A 20832-nucleotide genomic window follows, 5' to 3' on the forward strand; every position below is an offset into this window, starting at 1 on the left:
TAAGTCTCTCTCCCATTTACACTGTATACATCTTGTGTGCATATAATTGTTTATATGTTGTCTCCTCCATTTGACTGTGAGGGCAAGGGCCCAGTTTTTGGCCTTTCTTTGTATCCCTGGTGTTTAGCCCGAGGTCAGGCATATAGTAGGCACTTAATGCTTCTCGTTACTGGTGGAGCTGCTGCTGCTGCTGCTAATTTCAAACTGGGTGAACAAATATACAATGAAAAGACTTTCCAGAAATTCTTTATTTCTTCCCGATATGAAAAAAGGAGGAAACAAACAGGATCAAATAGGTAGAGTACAAATCTGGCATAAAGTTACTGACCTGTTGTAATTAATATCTTCCTTAGATTTTTTAATGCAATAGCTGATGAGAATCAAACATATTTAGTAATAATTGTCGTTTGCAATGGTAAGGTATTTTACTGTTTACAAAGCATCACACATACACACATAATTTCCTCTGAAATGTAGGCAGCATAAGTATTATCTCCGTTTTTTTTAATAGATGAGAAAAGGGAGGCTCAGAAGCAGAACTGGAACTAGACTTTGTCTTCTGATACCAAATCTGGGGCTCCTGACACTCGTAACAAAGTTCATTGGGACTAAGAGGAATCTATTAATTCTTCACACTGTAGACCCTGTAAATGCTGCAGGATCAGTTAATAGAAGATGTTCTTGAGTGTGAAAGCTAGGTCAAAAGGATTATTGGGCTGTCAATCAATTAATAAGCACTTACTTGACTCCTGCTTTGTGTCTAGCCCTGTGCTAGTATCTGTCAAGCATAGAGGGAGAGTATAAGACATGATCCTGAAGAAACTTACAACCTAGTTAGGAAGATAAAATTCCCACCCAGGTGATATTGAATAACAATACAAATACATATACATATACACATGTGTGTAAGCATGCATGCATATATGTATGCATGTGTATAAAGGTACTTGTGTATATACACACATACACACACCCACACATATATACATATACACACCCACACATATATATAAAAAATAGGGCACAAGATGTAGAGTTTTAATCAGTACAAAATAATTTTGATGATTACTACTTAGTAATAGTCTGAGATCTGGGGGCAGCTAGGTGGCACAGTGAATAGAGCACCAGCCCTGATTCAGGAGGACCTGAGTTCAAATCCGACCTGAAACACTTAACAATTACAAGCTGTGTGACCCTAGGCAAGTCACTTAACCCCAACTGCCTTACCAAAAATAAAAAATAAAAAATAAAAAAATTAAATAGTCTGAAATCTGGTACTGATGGATTCCACTTTTTTCATTATTAGATGCTTGAACTTTTGTTCTTTCATATTAATTTTTTATGATTTTTCCTAGTTCTCTAAAAGAATCCTTTGGTGTTTTTAATTAGCATGACACTGGGGCAGCTAGGTGGTGCAGTGGATAGAGCACCCACCCTGGAGACAGGAGGACCTGAGTTTAAATCTGGCCTCCGACACTTAACACTTACTAGCTGTGTGACCCTGGGCAAGTCACTTAACCCCAATTGCCTCACCCCCCCCAAAAAAAAAATTAGTATGACACTGAATAAGTGAATTAATTTAGGAAGTATAATTATTCTTATTGTATTGGCTTTATTTCTGCAAAAATTGACATATTTAGATTTCTATAGTTCCTGGTTTATCTTGGTGGATATACTCCCAAATATCTCATACTTTACATAGTTATTTTGAATGGAATTTCTTTCTAGCTCTTCTTGATGGGTTGTTTTGGTTTGGTTTTGGTAATATACAGGACTATTGATGATTTATATGGATTCATTTTATGCCTTTCAACTTTGCAAATTTTACTGTTTCAATTTTCTTTTGATTGGCTCTTTAAGGTTCTCTAAGTAAAACATCATCATCTAGAAAAACGATAATTTTGTTTCTTTTTGGGTTATGATTCTTTAATTTCTCTTTCTTGCCTTATTGTTACAGCTAACATGTCTAACACTACATTAAAAAGTAGTGATGATAAAAGGTAAATATGCTTTACCCCATTCTTAATGGAAAGGCCTCTAACTTTCCTCCTTTACATATAATGCTTGCTTTTGGTTTTAGATAGATATTATTTACAATATTAGAGAAAGTTAAATTTACTCCTATGTTGTCTAGCGTTTTTAGCAAAACCGAGTCTTGGATATTGGTCAAAGCCTTTTCAGTATCTATTTATATAATCATGTGTTTGTTTCTTACTATTGTTAAGGGCTAAAATTCTAGCTAAACTGTCTAAAATATCTAATGAGTGGTCGCCAATAAATTATAAGCTTTAGCAAGAGTTAGACTTTTAAGCATTTATTAAGGAGAATAAGAATTTGGTAAAGAGAGAGAGAAAGGCCTAGATTTCTATCTATTAAAGGGAGAGCGCATTTCTAGCTCCCTTCTCCGCCAGCGTCCTCAGGAAAGAGCGCGAGACTGAGCGCCAGTCTCTTCCTTCCTCCTCCCACTAGCCCGCGTCACTTCCTGACTCCTGGTCTTGCCCTCAAAGACCTTCCCTTCATGGGCAGAACTCTTCTACAGTAAGTCTCCAGCAGGTGGCGTCATTCAATCGTTACAGTCCCCCCTGTTGTTCCTCAAGAAACAAAATGTTTCCTTGATGGAACAGTAAAAACAATATAATAACTATTGCTAACTAATAATATGTGAACAACAATATAGAAAAGGAAGAGAGGAAAGTTTTGTCCAGAGGGGCGATTTTTTGTCCTCATGAACCGACGCTTTGACATTAGACTTGCAAAGGGAGGGCCTCTGCAGAGAGTACATGTTACAGATGGTGTATATTATAACAGAAAGAGAAAAAAACAACAAAAACAACAAATCAAAACTGTTCATTTAAAGTCTCTGAAAGTCTTTTCTCAGATGTCCTCTAGGTGTAGTCGTGGAATGGAAGTCTTTTCAGGGGTTGATGTGTGGATGCTGGTAATCAGCCAGGAAATTTCCTACAAAATTGAGCTTAACACAACTTTAAAATAGCTTTGTCAATAATCAAATCAAACAATGAAAGTTCTCAAAAACATGTCTAAGGGAATACAGAATCTTAGTTGTTAACACGTGAAACATACAATAAAACAAAAATTGAACCATTCTTTAAAATTACATTATTATTATAGTCCCCCCTTATGGAGAGTAATTGAGAAGACAATTGCTGCGATATTAATTTTTAAAAATAATTTTTATCTTTGTTTCATCACTTTTTGCATCATCTGCCTAATTATCCTCATGCCATTATGAGAAATTAGAAAATCTAATATAATTGGTAACAGGTGTCAAGGCCAAATTCAACACTGTTATTTATCATGACACCTGAGATAATTATGGGGGTTACCATAAAAGAACAGAGAAATGATGGGATATGAGCATTCCCACACTTGAGCAATATGTACTGTCCATGCAGTATGCCAGGCTTAAAATAGGTGGATGGAATATATGTCCATGCCACCGAACATATTGGAGGAAACTGAGTCAGACTTAATCAGATGCATGGGATTGAGATGTCCATGGCATCAGGCATATAGGAGGGAGCATAGAAGCCAGGTGTAGAAGTGAGATGGGTGGGATGAATACTTCCAGCCATCTGTACAATATTGTGGGGAAAAATAAAATAAAATATTAAACCAAGAGAATCCAACCTCAACATTTGTCAAAAGCCGTTCCCTCGGCCATACCTTGACTTCATGCATGTCTCCCCTCATGTGACAGTTCAGTGTCTGCTCTTGCATGTATTCCTCTTGTGATTGGATGGCATCTTGGCCAACTGGCATCTGATAACTCAGAATCAAGGCAATTAATGTCTTAAATGATAAGTTCCCATAATCCAAGTCTCATATGGATTTTAAATTGAGGATAATAAATGATTGCAAAAAATGTGAATACATCTTGACTCAGAACACAATATATAATTACGCAACAATTTCAAATAATACCCATTTTTTTTACTTAGTATACAATTACTTTTGTGAAAAATCAGAACATATTTAAATACAAGTTAAAGCACAACAGAATCTCAAAGAAAACTTTTTTTTTTTGAAAAAAGAAAACTTTTACAAATGTTCCCCTCTTTTTTTTTTGGAATATGCTTATTAAAAATAATACTTCTTTACACTTGCCATGGCAACCAATTTGCCAGGGAAATGCTTTAAAGAGTTTGATCAAATAATCAGTTGAGAAAAAATAACAAAAACAAACAACTCAGAACATGGGAGCACAATACTCCTAGAATTAACATTGTATTATGAAATCAAAACCATCTTGCAATTTTTTTAAATTAGATAAATGTATAGAAGAAAATACACATGGAACAATAAAAGACAGTGAAATTCAAACTAAGGAAATCTAAATGAGCATGAACTTAATATTAATGAGTATTATGAAATATAAACTTGATCACATGACTATAAAAAACTTTTACAAATATTCTCCTTGTTTTAGAAACTAAGTATCAGACACAATCTCAAAAGGATTAAAATCTCTATGAAAATAAACCTATACCATTAATTCCAAAATGTATATGTAATAGCATAGAAATCCTATGTAACCTCTGAACTGACATTAATAATCTGAGTGAATTCAGAACACTCTTGATTCCGATATCTAAAATCCCCAATACTCATATCAATACCTTGCTGTTTACTTCTACATTTCTGTAAAATATATATACTTCCATGGCAAAAGAAGCGGAGGCTTGAACTATGGTGATGATTGTCATTCTCATTCAGCTTAAGTTTTTCTTCTTTAACCCCTCTATATTGTCTGTCAGTCTTTTCACCATACAAATGCTTTATAAGATTACTAATTAAAGACAAAAGCAGGTTAGCAAAATTATGAACAAAACGAGTATATCTGGAATTTAAAGGGTTTTCTAAGGTTGTCTCAGAAGCACAGCCAGGCTGGGGAAGGGCTGAGCCTGAAGCTGCAAATGTAGTTAGAAAAAGGTGAGCATGCGCATCAGATCTCTGGACTTCCCAGGCAGGGGAAGCTATGGGCTTGGCCATAGGAGGAGTAGAGGGTGGGGTCTGGAGAGGAGGGGAGGGACCAGAGCAATTTGAATCAGACTTGATTTTGAACTCAGGTCTGGATTCCTCTTCCCCCACTTTGCCTCCAGGTGCTAGGGGATTAAAAGCTTCTAGAGGGTGGGTCATTGCCTCCAGGCATGCAAAATTAGAGCAACAATTACTGTTAGAACTGGGAAAAGCTGCAGGAATCTCTTCAGGTTTCTCTGAAAAAGCATGGTTGGGAGAGGGAGAGATATTTCCTCCTGTGAGTAAGTTACTGGCTCTTTTAACAAAAATAAAAAGAAAAATAGAAAATCCAGAAAAACAAAGCATTAACATGATCTTATCTCCCATTTGTCTGGTTAAACAGACTAAAATCAAAAATAGGGTAATTAGGGAGTTTAAAAGGTCCATTTGAAAAAATTTAAAGGTAAAACACAGCCAGTATACCAGTACTTAGCAGTTAAAGGGAGAGGGAGGGGAAATTTCTTACCCAACCAGAAGATCAGAAGACTGAGGGTTAGCTTTCCTCTTTGTGGTCAGCCATCTGTTAAGGGCTAAAATTCTAGCTAAACTGTCTAAAATATCTAATGAGTGGTCGCCAATAAATTATAAGCTTTAGCAAGAGTTAGACTTTTAAGCATTTATTAAGGAGAATAAGAATTTGGTAAAGAGAGAGAGAAAGGCCTAGATTTCTATCTATTAAAGGGAGAGCGCATTTCTAGCTCCCTTCTCCGCCAGCGTCCTCAGGAAAGAGCGCGAGACTGAGCGCCAGTCTCTTCCTTCCTCCTCCCACTAGCCCGCGTCACTTCCTGACTCCTGGTCTTGCCCTCAAAGACCTTCCCTTCATGGGCAGAACTCTTCTACAGTAAGTCTCCAGCAGGTGGCGTCATTCCAATCGTTACACTATTTATATTATTAACATGACTTTTTATATATTTTTTTCTTAGTTGATTAGATCCTGTATTCCTAGTATAAATCCAATTTAGCAATAGTATTATAGTATTCTTTCTAATATTTTGTCATAGTGTATTTACCAAGATTTTATTTAAAATGTTTACTTCAATGTCCATTAAGGATATTAGTCCATAGTTTTTTTGTTTTGTTTTGTTTTGTTTTTGCAGGCAATGGGGGTTAAATGACTTGCCCAGGGTCACACAGCTAGTAAGTGTCAAGTGTCTGAGGTCAGATTTGAACTCAGGTCCTCCTGAATCCAGGGCCAGTGCTTTAACCACTGTGCCATCTAGCTGCCCCAGTCCATAGTTTTTTTCCTCTGTTTTGTCTCTCCCTGGCTTAGGTATCAAAGTCATGTTTGTATCATAGAAAGAGATTAAAAGGGTGCCTTCTTTTCCTATAACTGCAAATACCTCATGTAGTATTAGAATTATTATTTTTGAATATTTGATAAAATTAATTTGTAAATCCATCAGTTCCTGGAGTTTTTTCTTTGAGAGTTCATTTATGGCTTATGCATTATCTTTTTCTGATATTATGTTATTTAAGTAATTGATATCTTCTTTTGTTAACCTAAATATTTTGTATTTTTATAATCATTCATTTGTTTTGTCATAATTTTTTAGTATATAATTGGGAAGAATAATTTTTAAATTATTAATTAATTAATTAATATAATTTTTTATTTCTTTTTTCAATTGTTGTGAATTCTCCTCCTCTCTTTTTAAAAAATAAGATGAACCAATTATGTATCTTATTAATTCCCCCCCAAAAGCTCCTGTATTTATTTATCTTTAATTTTCAGAATTTCTACTCTATTGCTTAGTTGTGTGTATATGTATGTGGGGTGTTAATTTTTTTGTTGCTCAAGTTTAATCGTGTGCCTATTTCATTGATTTATTCTTTCATTCTTTTGTTGATGAAAGTCTTTAGAGATATAAGTTTTTCTCTGAGGATTGCTTTAGTTGTATCCTACAAGTTTCACTATATTATCTCATTATTGTACCTTTTCTTTGATAAAAATTTGTGTTGTTCCATAACTTGTTTTTTTTGTTGTTGTTGTTTTTTGTTTTGTTTTTTTGGTGAGGCAATTGGGGTTAAGTGACTTGCCCAGGGTCACACAGCTAGCAAGTGTTAAGTATCTGGGGCAGGATTTGAACTCAGGTCCTCCTGACTCCAGGGCCAGCTCTCTATCCACTGTGCCACCTACCTGCCCCTCCATAACTTGTTCTTTGACTTATTAGTTCTTTAGAATTTGGTACTTAGTCTCTAATTGCCTTTTCTTTTCTTTTTTTTTTAGGGAGGCAATTGGGGATAAGTGACTTGCCCAGGGTCACACAGCTTGTAAGTGTTTAGTGTCTGAGGCAGGATTTGAACTCAGGTACTCCTGACTCCAGGGCCGGTGCTCTATCCACTGCACCACCTAGCTGCCCCTCTAATTGCCTTTTAATGTATTCTTCTAGGACCCTTTATTAAATATAATTTTCATTGTATTGTGATTTTTAAAATCATGCATGTAGGGGCAGCTAGGTGGCACAGTGGATAGAGCACCAGCCCTGGAGTCAGGAGGACCTGAGTTCAAATTCAGTCTCAGACCCTTAACACTTACTAGTTGTGTGACCCTGGGCAAGTCACTTAACCCCAACTGCCTTGCCAAAAACCACAAAAACAAAACAAGACAAAAACAAAAAGCAAAAAACAATTATGCATGTAATATTTATGCTTTTCTATATCTTTGGTGTGACCTTTTTACCCCAATAGTTGGTCAATTTTTGTAAAGATGTCATGTATAGCTGGGAAATAAATTCCTTTTTATTTCCATTTAATAATCACTAGAGAAATATTATCTCTAATTTTTTGAAAGGTCTGTTTTGATCATTAACTTATTTATATTTTGATTAGATTTGTCTAGATCTGAAGGGGGTACATGAAGTTTCTTCACTATTAAAGTTTTATTGTCTACTTCTCCCCCCCCAATCTGATTAACCTTCCCTTCAAATATGTAGATGCTATGCAATTAAATGCTTATATATTAAGTACTGATGTTTATTAGTTACCTATAGTGCCTTTAAGCATAATTTGTACTTCCTGCTTATCTTTTTAGCATTATATATTATATATTAACTATAGTCCTACCTTAAATCACAATTGCTACCAGTTTTTTAGTCTAGAAAAAAAATTTTTTTTACTCTAGTCCCTCATTTTAATTCCATGTGACTCTTTATATTTAAAATGTATTTCTTATAAACTTTATACTGTTGGATTCTGTTATCCAATCCATTCTGCTATCCTTTTCTGTTTTATGGGTGAGTTCATCCCATTTGTGTTCATAGTCATTATTGTTAATTGTTTAGTCCCCTCTATCCTTTTATATTATGTTTTCATCTCTTTGCTCCTACCTTCTACCCTGTTACAAATAAGAATGTAGTAAAAAAAAACAAAAACAAAAACAAAAAACCTGACTTGTTGATCTATAAATGAAATTATTTCCTCACTTTTATAGCTCTTTCCCCCCCATTTTCCTGACCCTGGTCTCAAGTTTTTACTCTTTTGTTTTTCTTTAAACCATTCTTCATGCTCCTCTCTCCAGCATTCAAACTTTTCCTTACCTTCCTGCTTTTCCTCTTAAACTCCCCTTTATCCCTTCCTTGTCACCTCCTATTTCCCTTTTGAGCTTAATGTATTTCTGAACTGAGGCCTTTTCTTTATCAGGTTCAGATGAAAGTAAGGTTCATGGGATGCATACTTCCCTTTCCCCCTCCTCTTTGATTATATACTCATCATTTTATATATCTCTGTTAGGGATGATGATTTTTCTCCCCTTCCTCCTCTTTTCTTCCCCAGTACAATTCCCTCTGTCCCTCCCACTTTTGTCTTCTAAGATTATTTTTAAATTTTTAATATTTTTTTATTTTTATGTTTTGGGAGGCGATGAAGGTTAAGTGACTTGCCCAGGGTAACACAACTAGTAAGTGTCAAGTGTCTGAGGCTGAATTTGAACTCTGGTCCTCCTGAATCCAGGGCTGGTGCTTTATCCATTGTGCCACCTAGCTGCCCCTTCTCCTAAGATTACTAAAACAGAACAAAACCTCCGGAGCCCTCTAACATACTTCCTTTTCTCTAAGACCCTTAAAAATATTAAAGTTCTGAGAAGACATTTGTTTCTTATCTCCTGTTAGCATGTAAACCATTCATCCTCACCTATTTTCTTCTAATTGAACAAATGTACCTGTCTGTTTCTCTTGGTTCCTGCAATTCCATTCCAAAATGTCTACTTAGTCTTGGCCTTTTTATCACTGTGTGGAAATCCTCTATTTCATTAAAGATCTACTTTTTTCCGTAGGATTATACTGTTTTTCATGATAGGTTATTCTTAGTTGTAAGCCTTTACATTATGCCTTAATTTAAGCTTTCCTATTCTTTATAGTAGCACCTGAAAAGTTTTTTGTGATCTTTACTATGGTTCCTTGGTACTTGAATTCTTACTTTTTAGCTGCTTATAGCATTTTTTTTAAAACCTGAAAGCTCTGGTTTTGCCATTCCATGGAATTTCCATTTTGGGGTTTCATAAAATCAGTTGAAATTCTTTCTTTCTCTTTGCACTCTGGTTCTAAGTTCTGAGCAATTTTCATTTATACTGTTCTTGAAATGTGGTATTTTCTTAAAATCTATCTAATTTATTTATGTCTGCTTATTTACTTATTTGTTCATTAATTTATTCATTGGTTGATTGATTTATGTTCATAATTTTCAGATAGTCCAATAATTTAAAAAATTTTTTGTGGTTTTAAAAAATTATTTGTGGCTAGATTGGGTTTCCTAAAATTATTTGGCAGTAATCATTTTTTTCTTTTTTTTTGGTGAGGCAATTGGGGTTAAGTGACTTGCCCAGAATCACACAGCTAGTAAGTGTTAAGTGTCTGAGGCCGGATTTGAACTCAGGTCCTCCTAACTCCAGGGCTGATACTCTATGCACTGTACCACGTAGCTGCCCCAATCATTTATTATTAATTAATATTAAATATTAGTAAAGAATTGACTATGTGGCACTTCAACACAAGCAGAAAAGCCCCAGCTCCATGTTGTCCCAAAGAGCGCATATGGCCTACCAACCTACACCAAGAGACAGCAAGTCCAGGAAGCTAAAAACACCAAGCAGAATGTCCTCCCTCAAGTGGTCTCTGCTTTTATCCTCTTTTGATAGAGGTGAGTCCCTATACATTGATCAAAGCTAATTGGATAGCATCATTTAATTCTATTGGTTGACAGGACTTGACAGTGGTCCAAATGAAAATGAACTCTACCATGACCTCATGGCCTAATGGAGAAGCATGCAAAAGACCGTCCCTGAAGGGCAAGGCAGGAGAAGTCCAAGTGTGGTTTTAATCTCATCAGTTCTGAGCTACACAAAAGAGTTTATCTCCATTCCTATTGTACACCTGGGGCTGGCCCTAAGCAATTAAAACTTCCTCTTAAGAATTGAACCCTCTGAATTGGGGGATAAAAAATTGAAACTGGGTGTCAGTCCCCAAGAAATTAATTATTAATTATTTTCTCACACTTTCCCTGACTTATTTTTTCCTCCAGTTGTTTCTTATGTTATATTTTATTATATCATATATTACATTTTCTTTGGGTTTTTCCAATCTTTTGATTTTCAGTATTTCTTGTTGTCCATTAAATCATTGTGATGTGGGCTGAATTTAGGGTCAAATTGATTGTGAGTTGTCCCAAAAGAATTACAAGACTCAGTGACTCAGTTTCCCAAGTTTTCTTTTTTTTTTTTAATTAATTATTTTTTTGGTGAGGCAATTGGGGTTGAGTGACTTGCCCAGGGTCACACAGCTAGTAAGTGTTAAGTGTCTGAGGCCAGATTTAAACTCAAGTCCTCCTGAATCCAGGGCCAGTGCTTTATCCACTGCACCACCTAGCTGCCCCCCCCCAAATTTTCTTTTTTAATGTTAATATGTGGTTTTCTTTTTTTGGGGGGGGAGGTATGAGACAATTGGGATTAAGTGACTTGCCCAGGGTCACACAGATAGTAAGTGTCAAGTGTCTGAGATCAGATTTGAACTCAGGTCTTCCTGAATCCAGGGCTGGTGCTGCCCCAGTTTCCCAAGTTTTATTGCAATACTGTGGGTGACCACAGGGAGAACCAGAATAGTGGAAAGGTAACTCTCAAATTGTGAAAGGATTATATTATATGTTATATTTATAGTATGGATAAATTGCTTATCAGTCTCATTCTAATAATCTCCACCTTTGGAAGGTACAGGGGAAGGTTTATCCTAATTTGGAGTTCCTGGGGTCCCAAGCCAACCCCCAAGGCGGGTACCCTCCTCCATGGAAGTGTGTTTTTGGGGTCCACAGTCACAAGGTGAATCTGGGGAGAAACCTGGCCCTTTCTGCACATGTCTCTTTCCAATTCCTAGGCTTAGTTTCAAAACATCTTCATTTTTCATTTATTCCTAGTCTGAATTTCTATAGCCTGTCATTTAATTTAAGGTCTTCACAGCCTAGCTCCCTCTGTTCCTGTTATGGGTACTGATTTCTGTGGGTAAGAGAACCTAGCATCCTGACTGGTAAGTTATCCATTAACTGGGATCTGAATCCATCTTAGAGCTCATATCTGAATTAAAGCTTGGGTCTTAAGTTTTTCTGTTAACCTCTTTTTGCCTCCTACATCAATTGTTTTCTGTTTGGCCCATTCTAATTTTCAGGCATTTAGTTCAAGTTATTTCTTCATATTATTTAGTGTTTTCCTTGGTTGCTAAAGGTCTGTGCTTGGGACAAGCTTAACTGCTGAATTCCTGAATGGCAAAGAGAGGTCCCTGACTGTGCCAGAGTGTGGTAGCCTAGACAAAGTCCCTGCTTCAAGGGACACAAAGGCAAACATTCTTAAACTTTGGGTCGTGATCCCATATGGGGTAGAGGAACTGAAAGTGGGGTTCACAAAAAATCTGGCAGTAAATGTCTGATTTGTATACCTATTTTATATATCTATATACCCAGGGTCGCATAAAAATTTCTCCAGTGAAAATGATATATATATATAGGAGGCAAAAGTTAACAGAAAAACCTAAGACCCAAGCTCTAATTCAAATATGAGCTCTAAAAGGGATTCAGACCTCAGTTAATGGATAACTCACAAGTCAAAATGCTAAGTTCTCTTACTCACAGAAATCAGTACCCATAACAGGAACAGAGGGAGCTAGGCCGTGAAGACCTTAAATAAAATGACAGGCTATAGAAATTCAGACTAGGAATAAATGAAAAATGAAGATGTTTTGAAACTAGCCATGGGAAACAGAGACATGCGCAGAAAAGGCCAAATTTGTCCCCAGATTCACCTTATGACATGTAAATCCCCAAAACACACCTCCACTGAAAAAGGTACCCACCTTGGGAGTTTGGTTTAGGACCCCAGGAACTCCAAATTAGGATAAGCCCTCCTCTGTACCTCCCAAAGGTGGAGAATATTACAATGAGGACAGGCCCTCCCCTGTACCTCCCTAAGGTGGAAATTATTATAATGAGACTGATAATCAATTTATCCATACTATAAATATAACTGTCTTTCCTTCCACTATTCGAGCGATACCTTTCCAATATTCTGGTTCTCTCCCTGTGGTATTGCAATAAAACTTGGGAAACTGAGTCACCGAATCTTGTAATTCTTTTGGAATGACTCATGATCAATTTGACCCCAAATTCCATCCCACATTAAAAAGAGGTTGCAAGTGGAAAATGTTTCAGAAGCCTTGCACTAAGGTACTCCAGTGTTAGGCTTTCCTTGGACCTTCCTCTTGACACAGGGTTCCAGAACCTCCTCCTACATTAAGTTCTCTGCTTGAGGCCCATTCTTCCTGTTGCTGGATTAGGGGCTGATCTTTTCTCTGGCTGAGCTTTGCTGAGGGCCTCACCTCCCTTTTGCCACAGGTCTTAAATGTTTCCTCCTAGTATTAAGCTCTGCTGGAGGGCCTTCCCTCTGCCCCTGAATCTTTGCCTTCTCCTGCCTTTGGGCTCCAGGGCTGCTGAGCTCTGTTGGGAGCCCTTTTACAGGTGCCCCAGAGCTGCCTTACAGTTTCCCATCTACCCTTGTTTGTCTGCTTTAGGATTTCTGTAGGATTCCTGTGGTCCTTTCTGTGCATTCCTGGGCTGGGTGGAAGAACCCATATAGGTGATTCTCTTTACTGTTTTAAAGTTTTAGCAGAGTGTTTGTGGGTCATCTAGGCTCCTCTACGTTCTAGCATTCTGCCATCCCCTTCCTTTCTATTTTTTGTCATCTTACCTTTTAGACTATTTTAATAGTTTCCTAACATCTTCCCACAAGATGAGTCCTCCACTTCAATCTTTGGTCTAGCACTTGTGAGCATATTGCTAAGGAAATACCTGCCAGTCGCCTGCTTAAAAATCCTTGAGTGACTTTATGCCAGTAAATAAATTCCAATCTCATCTGCGTAGCGTTCAATAATCTCTCTATAATCTGACTTCAACCTACTTTTTCTTATGCCATTTCCCATGCACACCCATAGGAAATACAATCCAGCCAGGTTTATCTTTCCTCTGTCTCTCAAATATTTGGAGGAAAGAGCTCTGGGTTTGTTGTTGGAAGATCTGGGTTTAAATCTTGGCTCTACAGCTTACTACTAGTTTAACTTCATTTAACCTCCCTGGGTCTCAGGTTTTTAATTTGTATAATGAGAGGGTTGGACAAGATGATTTGTAAGGTCTCTTCCTTGATCTAAATCTAGGATCCTTATGATCCTTTCAAAGTTTGATTTTTGTTCTATTTCTGTTTCTTAGAAATATCTCGGGGCAGCTAGATGGCGCAGTATATAGAGCACCGGCCCTGGAGTCAGGAGTACCTGAGTTCAAATCTGGCCTCAGACACTTAACACTTACTAGCTGTGTGACCCTGGGCAAGTCACTTAACCCCAATTGCCTCACTTAAAAAAAAAATTAACTTAAATACTTAAAAAAAAAAAAGAAATATCTCCTTGTAAGGCCTAGCTCAAGTACCACATCATTTATGAAGCCTTCCTGACACAATGGAAGAGCTTTTAAATATTAAATATTTATTATTAAATTTAAATATTAAATATTATGAAAAAATTAGACATACTATATCCTCAATTTTAATCTCATGAGTGTGTGTTACACTTCTTGTATAGTCTCCACTGGGCTTCAAAAACAATAATACTCAATAAATACTTGAGGGCAGCTAGGTGGCACAGTGGATAGAGCACCAGCCCTAGATTCAGGAGGACCTGAGTTCAAGTCTGACCTCAGATACTTGATACTTACTAGCTGTGTGACCCTGGGCAAGTCACTTAACCCTCATTGTCCTGCAAAAAATAAATAAAATAAAATCAATAAATATTTGAGGGTAGGGATAGTTGCATTCTTTATACTTGTATTCCAAATGCCTAACATAGTGGACTATTAATAAATACTTGTTGGTTTATTGATTGAGTCTCTAAATGACTGGATGGAATAGCTTTTATTCTATTATGGGACATCACCTTTCATATTTGGTGATTTCTTAGGTTAAATTTGATAAGGAATGAAAAATTCTGGCTTAATCAGAGGTATCTTCTCTTTCAGTCTTTCTAGTATCTTCTCGACAATCTAGGAATATTTTGAAAAGGTATTAACTCACCTTGTCTTAGGTCCTTGCTTCCCTGTTGATGAACTCTGTGTATAATTTTTGTGTGTGTGTGATGTCATATGACTCAGTGCCTTGAAATAGCCAAGCCTTAGGAATGACATAAATTCAATTTTTCTTTCTGCGCGGGGTATAAGCCATAATGTTATTTTCCAAGAGGTGGATTTTATCCAGAACTACTCTTGGCCACTTGGAAGGAATCATTGTTTGATCTGATCTCCTAACACTTCAAACTCCTATCACTTTACATATTCTAATTTTTATTAGACTTATCTTCATCTGTCTTTACCTTTATATTATTCCCTTTGCTGGAGCACGGGTACTTGAAAATAAGTACTATTTAGTCAATAAAAACTTGTATTTTACATTCTACTTTTATCATTTACCGAGTGTTTTAAGTACATAATCTCATTTGATTCTTCGAGCCCTGAAAACTAGGTGATACTTTTTAAACAACAGAAAACAAGTCCCAAGGAAGGGAAGCATTGACACCCTCAAGAGTACTGGGTACAAACGGGTAGAGACGCCAGGCCTCCTTTCGGGGCTCTGGAATCCAAGCACGGGGCTTTCTCTGTCATTTTATTTTTTGCTACAATTGAGGGCCCAGATTCACACAAAGGCGAGAACACATAATGGGGGCTGTCGGGGAGGCAAAGTTTCATGAAGGATCTGGCCTGATTTTTAATCCATTACTATTTGTTTCGTACATAGTTTTATGATTTATACTATTTTCCGAGTGGGCCTGGTCTTCACCACCAAGCCTGACTGTGAGCTCAGTGTGGTGAAGCGTACACAGTAGGCGCTCAATAAAGTGCTTCTTCAGTGACTGGAGGAAATGGGCGTAAAGAGTCTGCGAGAGGGTCAGTTATAACAGAGGCGCCCAGGCAAAGAAGAGAACGGTAGGGAGAAGCCGTTCTACCCCCACCCCCAACAGTCAAGTTTTCAAAAAAGCCCGCCCGATGTGCCACGCGCCGCAATCCGTTGGGAGCGGTATCGAGAGCGCGCACTCCAGCCCCTGGGAAGCGCGGCTACCCCGCAAGCCTTCCCAGGCTGAGAGGCGGAGTCCGCCTAAGCAAAAGAAGGGGGGGGCGATGCGGGACGGGGCGGGACAGGGGAAGAGGTAAGAAGGCGCGCGCCACGGAGCGCGCCCACTCCACGGCCTTTGGAAAAAAAAAAGGGGGGGGGTAAAAAAAAAAGTTGCAGAAAGAAAGGCCAGCTATTGGCCAAAATCCCACGTCCTTCAAGAGGGAGGTGCAAACGCGACCGGAACGCACGGGAGTGAACGGCTGTGGGGGTGGGACATAGAGGGTCCCGGCGGCGCGCGGCGAGCAGCGATTGGCTCTGGGCTCGGCGCGTCGCAGCAACTGAGAGACCGGCGCGCGCCACAGGCTGGAGACCGGGGGGCGGGGGTAAGAGGCCGGAAGAGAGCGCGAGAGCAAGGGCGGGTGTTGCGCCGCGGAGCGCGCGGAAGGTGGCGAGTAGCCGAGGGGCGCGCTGATTGGCCGACGGCCGGCGGGGCCGGCGAGCGTCGACAGTGACGCACGCCTCGGGGTGGGTGCGCGCGCGTCCAGCGGCCTCTTTGTGTGGTGCCCAGAAAGGGGAACGGAGGCGGCGGCTGAGGGAGCTAGCGGCAGCGGCGAAGGCCTTGGTTGGGTTTTTTCTACCCCCCTTATCCTCGGCTCGCCCCCTGACCGGCTCCTTCTCCCCTCCCTCCCCCCCTTCCTTCCTCTTCCCTCCCCTTCCCCTCACGCGCCCCTTTCCCTTACCCCTCCCCCGCGGGGGCCGGGCGGCGGTGACCGGGGGACCGGCGGCCGAGCGAGGCCTGAGCCGAGCGAGCGGCGGGCGGCGGAGCAGTCGAGCGCTCAGTGGGCGAGGGGAAGGCCGAGGCTGCAGAGATGGAGAACTCGCAGTTGTGTAAGCTGTTTATCGGCGGCCTCAACGTGCAGACGAGCGAGTCGGGCCTGCGCGGCCACTTCGAGGCCTTCGGGACCCTGACGGACTGCGTGGTGGTGGTGAACCCCCAGACGAAGCGCTCCCGCTGTTTCGGCTTCGTGACCTACTCCAACGTGGAGGAAGCAGACGCCGCCATGGCCGCCTCGCCCCACGCCGTGGACGGCAACACGGTGGAGCTGAAGCGGGCCGTGTCCCGGGAGGACTCGGCCCGCCCCGGCGCCCACGCCAAGGTGAAGAAGCTGTTCGTGGGAGGCCTGAAAGGGGACGTGGCCGAGGGCGACCTGGTGGAGCACTTCTCGCAGTTCGGCGCGGTGGAGAAGGCGGAGATCATCGCCGACAAGCAGTCGGGCAAGAAGCGCGGTTTCGGCTTCGTTTACTTCCAGAGCCACGACGCCGCCGACAAGGCCGCGGTCGTGAAGTTCCACCCCATCCAGGGCCACCGCGTGGAGGTGAAGAAGGCCGTGCCCAAGGAGGATATCCACCCCGGCGGCGGGGGCGGCGGCGGCTCCCGGCCCTCCCGGGGCGGCCGTGGTGGTCGAGGCCGCGGCGGCGGCGGCGGCGGCGGCCGAGACCAGAACGGGCTCTCGAAAGGCGGCGGCGGCGGCGGTTACAACAGCTACGGCGGCTACGGAGGCGGTGGCGGCGGCTACAACGCCTACGGCGGCGGCGGGGCGTCCTACGGCGGCAGCGACTACGGCAACGGCTTCGGCGGCTTCGGCAGCTACAGCCAGCACCAGTCCTCGTACGGGCCCATGAAGAGCGGCGGCGGCGGCGGCGGGGGCAGCAGCTGGGGCGGCCGCAGCAACAGTGGACCTTACAGAGGTGGCTATGGCGGTGGGGGCGGCTACGGAGGCAGCTCCTTCTAGAAATGGAAGGGAAAAAAAAGTTCCCGGGGGGTGGGGGCATGCTGGCGGGGCAGCTCCTTTTTCAGAGCCCCGCCCGAAGTTCGACTCCCCGAAGTCCTCTCCCCCTCCCACCATTCTTCCTTTTGCCCTTGGGGGGACAGCTCCTTCCGCGGCCTCCCTTTGGGGGCTTCGATCTACTCGCCTGCCACCTTCTCTGTCTCCCCTTCTTACGAAAATGGACTTGGCCCCACATACACATTTTTGTGTTACAGTCATTGATGGACTCTATTTTTTTATTATTACTTGGACCTTGGTCGTTTTTATACTAGCAAATGTCTTGTTTTGATTTGTGTTGTTTTGGTTTTTGTTTTGTTTTGTTTTGGTTTTGGGGGGGAGGGGGGGTGTCTTGCTGATTCTGTAGCAAAACCTGGGAGGGGTTGGGCGGGGGGGGGGGGGGGGGGAGTTTACTTTGTTGTAAGGACTTGATACCTGGCTACTGCGTTTTTTCTATGAAACCTACTTGGATCCCATGACTGAAATTTGGAAGCATATGTACAAAAATCATTTTTACGTTTTATTTTTAATAAATCATTGTGTTTGACCGTAAATGTCTAACATTTTTTCCTAGGATCCATTCCGTACGGTTTAAGGGATTTTAGTTTTGAAATTTTTTTTTTCGTGTTAATGCTTACTTCTTGATGTGTACTTAGAGAAATTTTAAAAGGTCCTGGTGTTCTTTTTTTCCTGTTGCCCTGCTAGTGGCTTTTGGATTTTATTCCTTAAAGACAAAACTTTTGAAGTACTAATTGGTGGATGTGGCTTGTTTAAAAAGAAAAAAAAAACTTAAGTTACTGTTCATCCACCATCTTGTACTAAGTTGTTTGCTTGCCACCCTATGACATGGCTGGTCACTTTCTATGAATTTTTTGTCAACGTATGTACTGTGTAGTTCTGAAGAAATAGTTTGTGTTAAGCATGTGTTTTCATTCATATAAAATGTTAAAAATTTCAGATGGCTTAGTTTCAGTCCTCTTATTGGTTTGGTTTGACTGTAATGACTCGTTCAAGCAAGGTTATTATCAGAAATAGTAATAACCTAAATGCATTTTTGTATTTTCTGAGCAGGTTAAACTTTTTCCCCTACCACTTACCTGAACTATTGTCCTCATTAAACCCCCTCCCCCATTAGTTCTTTGTAGCACCATCTACCGGCAGAATGGCAGTACCTCTGCAATACAATTTAATTAAAAATTGTTTGGTTTAAGTAAATTGCACTAGACTTGTATGTTTTGACATCAGAAATACCTGTGTAGACTCAGAGGTTACATGTTTTACGTATAACTTAAAAGGCTTCACAGGAATATAGTGAACATAGTTGTCCATATCACTACAGCCCACACTACATAAGAATCGAACATGTAAATTGCTATGCATAGCTTGGGCAATGGCCCTAAACGGCTATGAAAAATAGTGAGCCAGCTAAGTGTACCGGCAACTTAGGTGCAAGTTGTAAAGCAAAATATCTGTATTCTGCTTGATTAACAAATGTATATTTGTAGCCCTTTCACGAAATAGAATTCAAGTTGTTTATAAAAAAAAAATAAAACAAACCTGATAATGGGGACATTTGCCTTCCTGGATAGAAATAGAGAATAGCAACGTTTATGGATATTGCAAATAAAGAATTCAATTCTTTACATGCTTGAGTGAGATTATGTATGATCCCATGGTGGGTGGGCTATAGATTATTCTAGTGTATTTGATTCCTGGTTTACTAGTACACAAATTAACCATTTGGCATTTAGAGGGCCCTTAGTTGGATACCTCAAATTAAAGCTATAAAAAATGGGTCTTTAAAAAATGGTAATTAGATCTTAGAATAAAAAAGCAAAAACCAACTAAGAAAACTAGCTCTTAAAACTGAGGTGTCTTGAGTTTTAAATTATGGCAAAAACCTAAGGCCAGGAAAATGAAATTTTTAAGTAGTATAATACTACCCTTATTTAGAGCTGGTTGCAGACATTTGTAAAGCATCAGAGTACCACATCAACAAACTTTTGTGCATTAAGAAACATTAACCTTGTTTCAATCTCAGGGTTTGTGTAATTGTAAGTTTTTAAATATTTTTTTTAAGTGTTCAAAAAGTTTTAAGGGAAATCTTCCTGCAGTGCACACCCCTTACTTGTCAAGTTAAAATTATATTTCTGGGACAAATCTACAGTCAAAAATTGGGCAAAGTAATTGATGTCCTGACCATTCAAGCTGTGGAGTCAGTTATAAGAGAAAATTGTCTTTTAAATATAGTGTTTCTCAGGCTTAGTTTTTGGAGGAAGGAGCAGTTTTCTAATGTGAACGTTTAAATGCCCAGCCCCTTTTTGGGGGCGAGAATGAGGGGGAGTACTGGGAGAGAGGAAGAAAACTTTTTTAAATCATAAAAGTATTTTTTCCACTTACATATAAAGATAGTTTTCAGCATTTGTTTTTATAAGATTTTGGGGAGAGGAAGAAATCTTAAAAGCCAAGTCAGATTTTCTTCTTGTCAGCTGTGTTATCTATTTTCTGAATGTGCTAGTTAACTTGGCCAATATGTGGAATTGTTAAATTGCTCTTTAGACAAAAATACCTAGTGTTAAGTTAGTTCTGTGGTAGACCACAGTTTAAGATAAACTGACTCCTCAACCTTTCCCCTGTGAAGTCCGTTTTTGACTATTTGATTTCCACACCTGTTTTTAACAAAGTCTTTAATAAATTAGGCCTGTTATTGTAGTGAAAGAAAGTGAAGCACAGTGATTACTTTGAGCCTTTTTTGTGTGTCCTTTATTTGTAAAACATTGCAAAAGTGAATTTTAATGTGGGTTTTTTTGAGATACTTGATTCTATGTTTACCTCCTTCCAATGTGTTGCAGCCTTTTGCAACTGCTATATTACTTTACAAGAAAATGTTAAGTTTTGTTTAAAAACATCAAAAATGAAGTTGAAATTTTCTGTCTGCCTATTTACAGTTTTCTAAAAAGGTAATCTTGTTCTCACATTGAAATGATTATGCTGAAATCCCCTTCCTACCTTTTAATTGAAGCATTTACAATTAAAATGGTTAACATCCATTTTAACAATGTGATTTTTAAGACAATCAAAAAACAAGATCAGAAGAATCTGTATATGAAATTAGTATATGGTTATGTGGATATTGCTGGAGGTCAGAATATTGTCAGTTATTTAATCAGTAGGTGTATCCGTGTCTAAAGCTCAGTATTAACTTTTTTTTCATTGGGTTGCTTTTGAGATTAATTTTTTTAAGATACATCTTGTTGATTTGAAAGTGTTTGTTTGAATATTGTACAGACTGAGCAGAATAGCACCTATGTAACATGACAACTCTTCCAAAACAAAGACAGTACTTGC

The 20832-nt window shown here is 39.7% G+C and overlaps 1 protein-coding gene across 1 annotated transcript; it reads left to right on the plus strand.

Annotated features, from left to right (window-relative positions):
- The first annotated feature begins 16157 nt into the window (after positions 1-16157).
- Positions 16158-17587, plus strand: HNRNPA0 (heterogeneous nuclear ribonucleoprotein A0). The gene has a single exon (XM_043985405.1). The coding sequence runs from the start codon at positions 16528-16530 to the stop codon at positions 17449-17451; it is 924 nt and encodes a 307-aa protein (XP_043841340.1). The 5' UTR covers positions 16158-16527; the 3' UTR covers positions 17452-17587.
- The last annotated feature ends 3245 nt before the right edge of the window (positions 17588-20832 follow it).

This window comes from Dromiciops gliroides, chromosome 2 (genome assembly GCF_019393635.1).
Source record: "Dromiciops gliroides isolate mDroGli1 chromosome 2, mDroGli1.pri, whole genome shotgun sequence".
Classification (NCBI taxonomy): domain Eukaryota; kingdom Metazoa; phylum Chordata; class Mammalia; order Microbiotheria; family Microbiotheriidae; genus Dromiciops; species Dromiciops gliroides.

What these genes read in the sequence shown, in the direction of transcription:
- HNRNPA0 (XM_043985405.1), top strand. Translation starts at nt 16,528, where the DNA reads ATGGAGAACTCGCAGTTGTGTAAGCTGTTTATCGGCGGCCTCAACGTG.